Genomic DNA, 13,846 nt, shown 5'->3' on the forward strand with positions numbered 1-13,846 from the left:
GCCTTGCCCCCGGCTGGGCAGTGCCTACCCCAGCCCCACTCCCTCCCCCTCACTGCGGGAGGCACTGATCTGCCCTCCCACACTCCTTCCACCCCTGCTCCCCTCTCACCCCAGCAGACTTACCAGCTGGAAGCAGCTGTATTGGAAATCAGATCAGTATCGGCCAATGTACATCCTTAAAAATAATGACCCTCCTTTTGTCACTTGTTTCTCGAAATCCAATAATTCCACTCAATTATTTCAATATTCATCTGAATACATATAATGTGAAGAAGAACCTGGACATTTCAGTGGCACATATTTGTCATAATCTGGTTACAGAAGTTTGAGGTCTGCCACTCCAAGTGAGTTTCTGCAAAACAGAGAGCTCAAAGTAACATTGCCTTTCAGCTACGTTTTCAGCGTCCCTTGTTTCTAATTTTTCCTGACTACCAATCTTTGGGCTGCTTTCTTCCTTTCCCTGCATGTAGCTATCAATTTGAAGTTTATATACATTCCAAGCAATCCACTGTATCCAATCTCCCTGGTCTCCCCCATAATTTCACTTTGTAGTCATGTTATTTAGCATCGTGTGATCATTTCTAGCTCAGTTACTAATGGAAATATGGTTTGTGAAATAAAAATAAATCCTAGAAAGAACCAAATCAGCTATGTAAGAATTCAAGTCTCCACCTCCTCCCAACATGTATTTATTTATTTTTTTTCACATGCAACAAAGTATCTATTTATAATTACTGGATTATGTTACCAAAAGAATTAAGGGTTCATTTTAGAAACGTGTTCTAGTGGGATGCTTTCCTTACCTACTCCTCTGCCAAGGGTTTCCACTCCTAGAGCACATTACTATCTTTATGTTGCAAACACTACTAGTCATCAAATGTTGGTGGCATGACTGGTGTCTATGTTAAATATTTTCTTTTTATCAGCTTCACATGGAGTGTGATGTGGAGACAGCACAACTACAACACATTCCTACACCAGAAAAACTTTGCCCATGGATTCTGTTGAAGTGTCATTGCAATGTCTTTGACAGACACTGCTTTATTGATCACTTTATTTGGGACACGGATACACACACACACGCACTACACTGGACACTGAAAAAAATCACCTATATATAATTTTTTCAATATCCCTACTTAGTATCTAAGGAAGCTAGAAAGAACCAGGACTGTTAAAAAAGTTTCCTCCATGCAGGTGTCTAAGCTATACCTCTGCAATTATGCCAAGTCCAAGAGAGTAAAACAGTTTGTTTAGAACTACATCAGTTATTTTGGTGAGATCTGCTTGAACATTTGTATGCAAAATGCACTCATCTCTGTATCTTTTCATAAAAAGGAAAGTTGATGAAGTAAGTTTTCAGGAAATTAGAAGATTTAACCAACATTCATGTTTAAAAAACTTCATAAAGCAAGTTATTTAATGCAGGTCTTACAATTCAGAAACATGCTCAAAAACCCCAATACACACCACTCTAGCATTGCTGGCCTTATGTTTTAGACCTATACAAATTATATGAATAGATTCAACCAGAATCTGATCATCAAGAGAAAACATGGCAAGTGTTCTGGTGGAAGAATTCTTTATGCTCAAAATCACATATACCAAAACATATTTTTGCAGCTTCTGTGATGGAGTCAAATCAATGTTTCCAGTCTACTGAAGACAGAATTTTAAATGCGACACATTTAACAAAACCATGAAGAGTCTGTTTGGATCCAAGAGTTTTTGTTCAAACTGCAAGCATCCTGGGCTCCCCGCCACTGAACCATTCATCATCCCCATATGTACTGGGGAGATTTTGATTTTCCTTAGTTCTGACAGAGACACTGCAGCACTGGGAAATTATTGCAGAACTCCAATGGTTCTTCTGACAATCAGCCTCTACAGCAGGGGTCGGCAACCCCCGACATGCATGCCATTAGTGGCACGTGGAGACATTTTTCTCGGCATGCCAGGAGGCACACAAAGGAACTGGGTTTTTTTGTGGGTTTTTTTTTTTTGTTTTTTAACATTGCTGCTCCCAGCTCTCCTGTGCAGCCACAAGTCCCAGCACCGTGGTAGGCACCAAGGTGGACCCAGAAGAACACAGACAGAGACACTGTCTGTGCTCTACTGCCCCCACCCCTTGCTCCCAGGCTGCACCCTCCAGCCCAGCTGGCCCCTGGAGGCAGCTGCCCAGGCAGGCAGACGCCCTGTCCCATCTGGGGCAGCACTGAGGTGCCGAGTGTTGGGGCTGGGCGGTCGGGGCAGGATCTTGGCAGTGTGTGGGGAGGCACTGGGAGGCAAGCCAGCCCAGTTGGGCCCTTAGGAAGGCAGGGGCTGGGCCGAAAGTGGGGGCTGCCTTGGGGCTCTGCAGGCTCGAGCTGTGGTGGGTGGGCAGGTGGGGGTGCCCAGCAGCACCCAGGGTGGGGCCTGGGCAGCTTGCGTGGCTCTGCAGGGATGGGCCACAGCCACCCTGCGCATGTGTGGATGCTGCCTGGCTGGGGCAGGATGCTGGGCTTGGGGGACTTCCCGCTCTGGGATAGGCCTCCCTGCATGCTGAGTACAGTGCAGGCAGGACAGAGCCGTCCCCAGTGCAGAGGCCTGGCCACGGGAGCCCCTTGGAGCCTGGGAATAGCCACCGCAGCTGCCTCAGCCTGCCCCGGTCCTGGCCTTGCCCACCCACAGTTCCCCTCAAGGGGCCAGGGCTGGGGCAGGCACTGCACAGAGCTGCTGTGCTGCAGGCTCCCAGCTGGCTTGGCCTTGAGCACCGGCTGTTCCCCAAGCCCAAGGAACAGCCTGTGGCTGCAGCTCCCACTCCCACTGTACCCAGCACACACACAGACCAAGCAAGAGCCCCCTGAGCCTGCCCCAGCCAGGCTGCGTCCCTTTGTGGGCAGAGTGGCTGCACCCCATCCCCGTGGAGCTGCGCAGGCCAGCTGGGCCCCACCTCCGGTGCTGCTGAGACCCCCACTGTGGCCCAAGTAGTGGAGCCCTGGGGCAGCCCCCGCTCCCCGCCTGACACCAGCTCTCTATTTACTGTAAAAAAAAATAAAAATAAAAAAAGCAACATTAATGATTATTAATAGTATTAAATATGCAGTGCATCCTGCCATGTACCCCCTCTGCCCCAGTTTTGTTTTTGTGGCATGCTGGCACTCCAGCACCTTACAAGGTAGACATTGTGGGTTTTTTGGCACTCCGGCCAAAAAATATTGCCTACCCCTCCTCTATAGGGACAGAGAGCAAGTTTCTATTACTTAGTCTATGTGCCAAAGAAGCCAAGTGCAAATCTTTTAGAACCACTTGGCTTTTATGGTTTCCCACTCCTGGACTTGTAACCTTTTGCCCCGTGGTATTATGCACTTCAAGACAGTTTTGCAGAAGCGAGACCCTCCCTCAAATTCCAGTTGACAAGCCAAAGTTCAAGCAACAAAGCTTATGCTAAGCCATTTTGTTGTTAGGAATTTATTTCAACTGTAAAGAAAAGTTTTTGATCTTTATTATTTAAATTAGCTCATCTGGAACATGTACCAAAACATGCTGCAAGGTACACCACCTTCCTGGATGCTGCTTGCAAGTATCCATACAGAATCGGATCCATTTTAGCTGTGTCACAAAGGGAGATGGGAATTTGCACTGTCAGTTTCCCCAGCTCTCACATCTCAGGGTAATCGAACATTACCTGACCTAACAGAGAAACGACTGATCCATTCTTTTATCTTATTGTCACAAATAGATATTTTTGGGTCTCTACAACAGATTCTTTTCTAGCTAAAGCAGTCCCCTGCTCTGTTCATACAGTATGTAATCTCAAGAACATTTAGGGTGACAGTTGAGTGTCTAATTAGCAAGAAGCCTGTTTTTTTTCTGTTTAAAAATCACAAATTCTCTCATTAAAACACCCAAAATCCATGTTTTTCCATTATTAAAATGAAACGCCACTATATAGATATATCTCAGTATAGATGTATCACGTGAATACAATGTTGTATTTTATTCAACTGATATCCCACCCGATGGGGGCCTCAATCCTCCCCACTACTTAACCTGCATGAAGCTGCTCTCCAAACTGCCTGGCTGCCATGTGCATGTGTGCATGCACACGTGGTGGCCCCTGCCTGATCGTCCTCCTCCCACTCCCTCCAGCCCCTTGCAGGCTGGAATTCTGCTAGCCTGCAAGGGGAAACCCACTGCTTCCTCCATTTTTCTTCTTAAAAAGAGAAAAAGGCCACATTTTACTGCTTTTTTTTTCCCCATGGCAAACAGAAAACCCAGATCGCTGCTAATTAGAACAAAAACAAAACACTAATTCCAAAATGGCTGACAGGTAAAAGCCACAAAATGTTGGGTCATGTAACATGTGCATATATCTGTGCTAGATGCCAGCAGACACCAGTGCTTTGCATCATCAGTAGAGGAAGTCAGACAGAACCCAGTTAGTATTTTTCTTCTTGTACCAAACATTACTGCAGTTACTGAGGATCACTGACACTTGTTCAAGTTAGGAAAGCAAAACAGGGGATAGGATGACAAGAAATAACCTTCTATCATAACCTCTGGGCTTCAAGTACTATTCTGATGAATAAATAGGGTGGGGTTAAAACAAATACCCACTTTTCCCAATAATTAATTAAAAGAGACTATTAAAAGACCACAGTTATCTAGTCCTGACTTATTCTGTATAGCAAATTAAGATAACCCTATTAATAGCATGTGCTGCTCCTTCACTGCCACAGACATCCACATTCATTATGTTTGTGACCCCACTGTAAAAGCCTGAGGCATCAATTAATTGATGTAGAAAGAAGTCTAATTTTAATACAAGTACTATAAGTAACAGTCTTGTGTGGACCCCAGGAGAGTGGGCTAGATGACCTAGAAATTCTCCTTTCTAATTTCTAGAATTATTTGAGAATGAACAGTTTGGGTAGGCAATCTGTTGCCCAGGTAGAGGTATATAAAAAGGGTATGAAAGAAACACCACACCATAAAGTACTCCAATTTTTTATTTATTTATTTTTTAAAGAAAAAAGTGTCAGACTTGTATATTTGCATCTCTGCACTGCTATGGTAGCCTCTGACTGTAATATTCTATTTAATTTCTAAAATCTTTCCAATTGCAGCCTTCATACAAGGAAATGTTCCCCCAGTTAGGATTAACAGGTCCCCAAACCAATACAACTATATATGGGAAAAAGTTTCTCCAAATACATTGTTTAGAAGCAACAAAATTTGTTATAATACACAGAACCGTGTCAAATGTGAAAGTCTGCAGAATTCCTAAACTAGCTGTCAGAATTTAAGAAAAGAATCAAAATGGGTTCCGAGTCAAGCCTGAAGCAAAGAAAACAGCATTAAGGCTGTATAGTATAAGTACCAAAGTTATATATTGACTAGCAGGGGACAATTAACTGCATATATGGCCTTATCTGCACATATTTTCACATTTTACTGTAAAATGTCACATGCAAAGTTTGACAGGGATCATCTACTTAGCCTACAGGCTAACATCTAGAACCAAGATAGCAGTTACTAGACTACTATTACAGTGGCAAGGCAAAGCAGGGGTCCAAAATATATAGGCAGCAGCCTCAAGTGAGTCAGACAGATATGGATCCCCCAAATTAATACATATTTAGTGCTGAAGGGCCCATATGCTGACTCTTTTCAGGCAACAAGGTTTGAAATGTAAGGAAGAGAAGATTCACATGAAAGGAATGTGCCTTGCCGGCAGTTCTTTCCCGAAGCCTTCCTCTCTATCTGATGTTGCATGTTGCCAGTCAGGGGATCACACACCTAATGTCTTTTCTTCCTGACACTATTTCTGTGTTGTAATATAGAGACCATATTCATTTAAAAAAAAAAACAAAAACAAAATAGACTTGACATAAGCCATTCCCCCAGCCTCCAGTTAAAATAGTAGAAATAGGCAATAATATGTGTATTTCAATATACTTCATTAACAAAAATCTATTCCCAAGTCTTTGATGGCATTTGTTACAGAGCTATGAACTGTTTCTCACCTCACAAACAGTAAGCACTTGCACTGTGAGGAAGACTTTCCTTCAGAGGTGAAGAAATGCCTGGTAAACACAATTCTAGTTTAATTTAATATTCTATGATCTCATCGCATTTCAAAAGGCAGAATATGCTGTGGGTACTCAAACTGAGCATGAGAGAGATATAATCTTCACTGATCTTAAAACACATTTATTTAGGATCCCATGTCTCAGTAACAGAAAGGAAGCAAAGAAACAACAAGAACTTTAAATATATTTACAGTTATTTTTACAAAGTGAATATCTGGATGTGAACTTACTGTAAGATTCCAGTTGATCTGTGGTATTCTTGTATGAAGATTTAGACTGAACATAAGCAATAAAACTCCAGTAACTACAAATGCACTACAGCTCACAAACTCAAAGAAATAAAGGCCTTCGCACGGGGAACATTCCATGATGGTTTCTATGCAGATGAATGCAATCAGTGCCAAAACCTAGGAAGAAAAACAAGTGGAAAAAAATATAAATAGATTTCCACATTTTGAAAATAGCCACAAGTATTCCTGAAATTTCCATTGGGAACATGATCAGTTTACTCTCAGGAATGCACGATTTAAAGTTTAGAGCAAAGTTTAGAGCAGAGCAGTATTTGAAAGCAAAAACAAAGAAAAATTAATGCAAGACTTTTTGGGTACTTATGTATGATAGTACTTAACAAAATGGCTGTGATCTAACATCTTCATTGATCCATGGCAACTTAAAAAAAGGACAGACACCTCACTTCCCTAACTCAATGATCTAAAATTTTTAAAAGGCTACACAAATAGTTTATTTCACTTCTTTATTATTAGGTGTGCACCGATAGAGATTTTTGGGGCAGATACTAACAGCTGATTTTTAAGGAGGCATATCAGCCAATAACGATCCAATTTCTGATACCAGCCTGGCAGCCTGGAGAGCTGCGTGCAGTTAGTAAGTGCAACCAGAGAAGCTGCAGCTCCATCCCGCGCCCGCCCCGCCTGCACTTGCCCTAGCCCCTGCTCCACTCCTTTCTTACTGTGAGGGCCTTGATCTACTCTCCCACACCCCTTCCCTCCCACCACACCAGACTTCCCAGCTGCATGCAGCTCTCCAAGCTGCCGGGCTGTGCTCCTTGCTGCCTACATGCCGTGCTGTGGCTGTGCGCATGCACGAGTATTTATCAGCCAAACTATCTGCCACATCAGGCCAATTTCTGATACGATCAATTTTCTTTATATTAGTGCCAATCCAATAATCAGACTGATGTATCGGCGCACCTCTATTTTTTCTCTCTCAGACCAGGTTTCAGAGGGAACAAACTACTTTTGCCTGGTAGTACCAAGATCCAGCCAAATCCCAGAGTAAATGCTTTTCATTTCAAAAGTCATTATCACCTTAAAAAGTACACAGGTTAAAACAATTACAAATACATTCATGGGTTCCACCTTCCTCCAAGAACCCATTGCCTATTTTTTATAGTTTAGCAATCATACACTTCTTTCTTTGCAAATGCTTATTTCTTCATCCCCTTGCTACTGGCAAAAACACTCATGTAAATAGAGAAGTTCTGAAATCCTGATCTTGCAAACTCCTACCCACTTTCAACTTGTGCAGAAAGTAGTCCCACTGAATTCAGTGACATGACTCGTATGTAAAGTCAAGCACAGACAAGGGCTTGCAAGACTGGAATTCAGCTTACTATCCACAGCACACTGTGAAAGTTACTATGCTGAAGTCTATGCAAAAGCATAAATGAAAACATTAATGCAAAATAAACTCATATGCATCAGCCCTACACACTGTTTGTATAATTATAAAAATCTCCAACATTAAAGTATAAACTTCAAGTTGAAGATTCCCCTTTTAAAAGTAATCTATAAAAAAGTTGGGTTTTTATTACACATAAAATGCCTGCACTGCTTTCTAGAAAGGATATTTTCCTACGCTTCTCAGAAACTGACTATGGAACCTGCGAATCTCTCTATCCTGGAAGACTCTATAGCAGGGGTGTCCCACCTTTTTGAATGTGAGGCCAGATCACAAACTTTTTATCACCCAGTGGGCCAGTGAGCCATATTCAAAGACCTCACAGGAAGCGGTATCACATCAGGAAGTGATGTCACGTGACCTTTGACACCAAGGAAGTTGCAGGAAGTGACAATGAAATGGGTCTGGAAATGTGGTTTAAAATCCAAAATAAAAACAATATAAAAGCACGAATGAAATAATACCAAACACTTGACTAAAATAAACACTTTCGCTTCTACTCACGTCTCAATGAATGAAAGAAGCATAATGCAACTTGACAGATCAAAATGTGGAAAAGATATCGGCCAGAGTGGAAACTAATCAAAGCAACAAAATATAGGCATTTTTGAGAATAATCTTTAAGAAGATTTACTTTTATTGAATTAATAACTTGTTAGTAACACATCTTCAACAAGTAGTAACAAGTTGAACCCCCAATTCCGCACAAAGAGAAACAGAAGCAAACACAATCCAAACACTGGACAGTATTTTTACAAAAATTTTTACCTGCTCCAAATTTAAGCCTGGCCAGCCCATCCCATCCCCTATCAAGCGGTGGCTTCCCCCCATGCTGCTGCAGTTTCCCCCTACCGGGGGAGCTGGTCCCAAAAGGCAGGAGGCTTCACCATCACTTCTGCTGGCCAGTGCCGACCGGTCGGGCATCCCCAGCAGCACGTGGGAAACCGGCTTCAGCCGCATGCTGCCCCACCCGGGTCGGCACCGGCCAGGAAAAGCAGCATGCAGCTGAAGCCAGCTTCCCACGTGCTGCTGGGTACAGGAGGAGGCTGGCCAGGTCGGCACCAGCCAGCAGAAGCGGCGGCAGAGCCGCGCCACTCGGGACTGACCGGTGCAGACAGGGGGAAAATGCAGCTATCCCCTGCCGCTCCGGCCGGGCTCGTCCCACCGCAAGCGGCACACGGCTCCGCCGCCACTTCTGCTGGTCAGCGCAGACCTGGCCGGTCTCCTCCCGTCCCCAGCAGCACGTGAGCAGCTAGTTTCAGCTGCGTGCCGCTTTTCCTGGCTGGTGCTGACCTTCATAGACACTAGGGCTGGAAGGGACCCAGGAGGATCATTGAGTCTAAGCACCCTGCCCCAGGGGCAGGAAGTCAGCAGGGATCATAGGATCCCAGCAAGATAGACATCCAAATGTCTCTTGAAAGTGTTCAAAGTAGGTGCTTGGACCTGGCTGGATCCATCCCATCCAGAGCAGCATGCAGCTGAAGCCGGCTTCTCACGTGCTGCTGGGGACAGGAGGAGCCCGGCTGGGTCTGCACCAGCCTACAGAAGCAGCAGTGAAGCCGTGTGCTGCTCGGGACAGGACAGGACAGGACAGGACAGGACAAGCCCAGCCAGAGCAGCAGGGGCTCAGCTGCATTTACCCCCTGTCTGCACCAGGCAGTCCCGAGCGGCACATGGCTCCGCCACCGCTTCTGCTGGCTGGTGCCGCCCTGGCTGGCCTCCTCCAGTCCCCAGCAACACGTGGGAATCCGGATTCAGCTGCATGCTGCTTCGGATGGGATGGACCCGCCCAGGTTGGCACCAGCCAACAGAGGTGGCAGTGGAGCCATGTGCCACTCGGGACTGACGCAGGTACGGGAAAGTGCAGCTGAGCCCCTGCTGCTCCGGCTGGGCTCATCCTGTCCCGAGAGGCACATGGCTACTCCTCTTCCCACACGCACCGCACCGGCAACGTCAAGCTAACGTGGTGCGTGTGGGAACCTTATCCCTTCCCCAGCCCTTCAGCAGCCATTAGGAAGCTGCTAAGGGGCTAGGGGAGGGACAAGGGGTGGGAACGAAAGTAAACCGTATTTACTTTCATTTCCAGTTGCAGCACCACGGGCCAAAGAAAATGCCTTGGCCAGCCACATGGCGGCCCGCGGGCCGTATGTTGGACAAGCCTGCTCTATAGTGACTGGAGGACTGCAGGAAATTATCATCAGAAGTATAAGCCAAGGCTAATTAAAATTCCTCTCTTCACTTAGCATGAACATGTCTGTCTATAAGCTGAACAACTATCACAAACAACTTTAAATTAGACAACATACAGCCTTATCCCAACTCACAGCAACCTTCTAGTGACCCACAAAGCACTGCAGCACAGCTGAAAAAGGGGGTTTTTTTTGTTTATTTATATATACGTATAAAAAGCTTTTTATTTTATACATCAAGCTATTGGGTGGGGAAGCAAAGACTCGGGATGTGCATCCTATTGATCATGCTAACGCAATGGACTATTGGGGTGCTTACACACATGCAGGGAGGCTGCTCCGAGGGGCTGTAAATCAATTAATCAAGCTTTCTGGAGCGTGGAAATTAACATGCTCCAGCAGCCTCCAGCATTTTGCATCAGTGTCCCTGCACTGAAATATGGCAGCAGGGCACTTTGACCTAAAGCCTGTCATTTTTTTCTTTTAGCATGGGGACACTGATACACATTACACATGATGCTTGGGAGCTTTTAATTAGCACAGCTCACTAATTACAGCGCTCACCTCCCAGAGCATGTCTATAAACAAACACCCTTGAGGACTGGACAGTTTTTCTTCAGCTGAAGAAACACACACACACACACACACACTTTTCTGAAGAACAAAACAGATCTACACCAAATGATTTGGATCTTCAAAGCTAACATACTCCTTTCGCCAGCCTAAGCTTCAAAAGAAATAGTTCCTTTATATAAAAAAATACAGCCAAATGTCAAGATGATGAACTCTGCACAAAAGATATTAGATTCTTATTTACAAGTTCTGACAGATTAAACATTATGAAAACTTTTAAGCAACTACTATTATTAGACTGCACTTCACTGTTCATTACAGGGGGTGGAAATTACCTGCAACGCATGCAGCAAGGAAAATTCTACTTATATAGAGCTATTTTTGCTAACTAACTATTTCAACGGCAAGTTGCATGGGGTGAATCATCACTTATGAAAGACTTTATAGCATTCACTCAAACTTGCCCATGTATTGCTAATGTGAGCCCACCAGTGTATTTAGGAAGAAAAGTATAAAAATAATTTCACAATTGCTTCAGTTCAGGATGGAAACCCTGAAAATACAACTGAAGAAACTTTCAAAATCATTCAGCATTAAACAATTTTGTTCCTTCTCACTGGGGTTATCATCGATTTAGTGGAAGCAACACCAAAAACTTTAGAATTCCACCGTGTCAATATAATTTTTTCTATTATTCAAAGTTTTGAATTTTTTTCAGATTTTTTTCTTTTCTCCATGGTAAAAGGTGGTTCAAAAAGCACAAGTTACAACACTCATCTTGAAAAGAATTATTACTTCTATCATATGCTACTGATGATACCTTTTCATTATTAATGCATCATCTCTGCATGTGTCACAATGAGTGCTATAACTAAAAATAAATCGGAATAAATTATCACATCATAAAACAGAACAAAGTTCTGCCACGGACGCTTTACATATCCAAATGCAATTAGAACACACCAGAGTTTTTAAAGAAGAATGCCATCTTTCAACAAAATGTTGAGATGCTTGCTTTAAGATATTTATAAGTTGCAAGAGGGATCCTTGCTTTCAGTTAATTAAGGAATATATAAGCAATGGTGTGAATCTCCTTTAAAATGCACTAAAGCTCTTTTCATTGTGAATTTCATACTCATGTTAACCAGTCTATTTCAGTTCATACTTTGCAACCATCACATAATATGCAAAATAATATGCAAAAATACTCACTGAAGAAACAAAATCATAATACACTTCAAATGTGTACTGAGAGAGTTCAATCACCAAAGATTGCTTAAAAACAATACACTTTAAAAATTTACAAAGGGACTTACTAAAATGTCAGTGTCCAGCCAGTGAGCTCATAACTCAGAGCTGAAAAAGTTAACATAGTAAGCAGAACTGTCCATCTTAATTGCATTGTGAAACTCTTACTAGATAGTCCATTTGTCTGACAAGACATCTAAATATGATTTGAATTAGTAACCTTTGCAATAAAAATGCTCCCCAGAATGTCATGCAACTAGTATAAATTTGAACAAAATTAAATAAATGAAAGCATTTAATTTCAAAATGGAAAGCCATCAAAAAGAAAAATGTCAACTGGCCTGTGTGTACAAACTACTATTTTTTTTATGGATTTTATTCCAGGGTAAAAACAAGTAGCTTTCTAGCTGCCTGAAAGGCATCACCTCTTCCAGTGTTTTCCCTAGCTCCTTAATCTCTCCCCACAGAACTAACATTCAAGTTATCTGGATAAAACCTATAGCCTAAAACACAGACAGTCAAAAAGCCCAAGGCTGAATCAATCCAATCTTCCCAGGTTAGTCTAAGGTGCATAAATTGAACCAATAAGCAAGTGAACAGACATTCACTTGTGATTCTGGAAATGCAGCCATATGCCTGCAGACACCCAGGCCAGAAGCCAGGGAGTGCTAGAGCATGCCTCCCTGCTCAGCTGGAGAAGACAGCTTGGGCCAAGGCCAACCCTGCAAATGTGAGTTTGTGGGGGGAGGTGAAAAGCATCCTGGGATGCTAGGGGACTATGAGTTGACTTGAATCTGGAGGTCATCCAGGAAAGAAGTTCAATAAACTGATTTAACCTAAATCAGTTAAGTCTGATATATTACATCCATCCAGGTTCACCTTAAACCAGTTTTGGCTATTTTGAAAGTGGTTTATGCACACTGAACTTCTGTTGTGTTAGAAATTTGAACTGGTTTCCAATCCCTTGCACTGGTTTATATATAATTTCTGTCCCTAGCCATTATGTTCTAAATTAATTATCTGTGCAAAGTTAACAAACAAACTAGTGGACTAACAAGCTTAAGGTCAGACTACAAAAACAATATAACTAAAGGCTAGATAAACTGCATTGGAGAGCAACTTATCTAATACTTGTCGTAGAATTGGCATCTATTATGAATCTAAAGCAAAGGAATTTAACATAAAAGAACAGACTACACCAGGGGTCAGTAACCCATGGCACACGGCATGGTTTTTACTGGCATGTGGGCTGCTTCCCACCCCAAGGGGTAGGAAGAGGCGTGCCCAGATCGGGCAGCACATGGCTGGCTGGAAACAGCCTTGTGCTACTGCCCACCCCCGTCTTAGCTAGACTTGCCACCACTGGACCCAGGCCTCAGAACACCCTGACCACGCCGGCCAGGTAAGAGCCCCAGCCCCAACCCTAGCCCAGCACCACCACCGGCCGGGGGCTGTCTGTGCCCCAATCCCAACTCTGCACTACTGGTCACATGGCACTAGCAGGCCCCAGCCAACACCAATGTCCCTGCGGTCCCCATCCCTGGACCTGGCCACATCTGCACTTTAATGGCCCAGGCCCCAACCCCGCACTGCTGGCCATGTGTTGCCAGTGAGCCCGGCCCCATTGCCACTGCGGGCCCCCTCCCCAGGCCCAACCATGTACTGCCGGTGGCCCAGACCCAGCTCATACCATTGCAGCCGTGGGCCCCATCCCTGGGCCCGGCCCCAGGCCCATCCTGCACCATTGCCACTCTGGGCCCAGGCCCAGAGCCAGCACCGGGCCGGGACCATCTGCAGGGCCAGGACCCATCCTGGCACTACAGATGGCCCCAGCCATGTGCTGCTGGCGGGCCTGGCCCTGCCAGCACCAGCACCGCCCTCCACCCCAGCCCAACACCGCTGCTGGCAGCGCCAGGATGAGGCTAGGGCCCAGGCCTGCAGACCTACGCGGGGCCCAGCCACATCCCAGCACCGGCAGCAGGCCCAGCCACATGATGCCAGCAGACCAAGCCCCAGCCCCATGCTGGCACTGCTGGAGGGCCCGACCTTGGCCAGCCCCTC

The 13,846-nt window shown here is 44.6% G+C and overlaps 1 protein-coding gene across 2 annotated transcripts in view; it reads right to left on the bottom strand.

Moving 5' to 3' along the window:
* The window catches only part of CMTM4 (CKLF like MARVEL transmembrane domain containing 4), a 106,133-nt gene that overhangs the window by 6,471 nt on the left and 85,816 nt on the right, over positions 1–13,846 (bottom strand). For both annotated transcript variants that reach the window (XM_019505538.1, XM_019505537.1), the window contains exon 2: positions 6,305–6,481. In XM_019505538.1, the coding sequence (XP_019361083.1) occupies positions 6,305–6,481 (177 nt within the window). The remainder of the gene's footprint in view (positions 1–6,304; positions 6,482–13,846) is intronic.

This window comes from Gavialis gangeticus, unplaced genomic scaffold, assembly GCF_001723915.1.
Source record: "Gavialis gangeticus isolate Ggan-Ray unplaced genomic scaffold, GavGan_comp1, whole genome shotgun sequence".
NCBI classification, from domain to species: domain Eukaryota; kingdom Metazoa; phylum Chordata; order Crocodylia; family Gavialidae; genus Gavialis; species Gavialis gangeticus.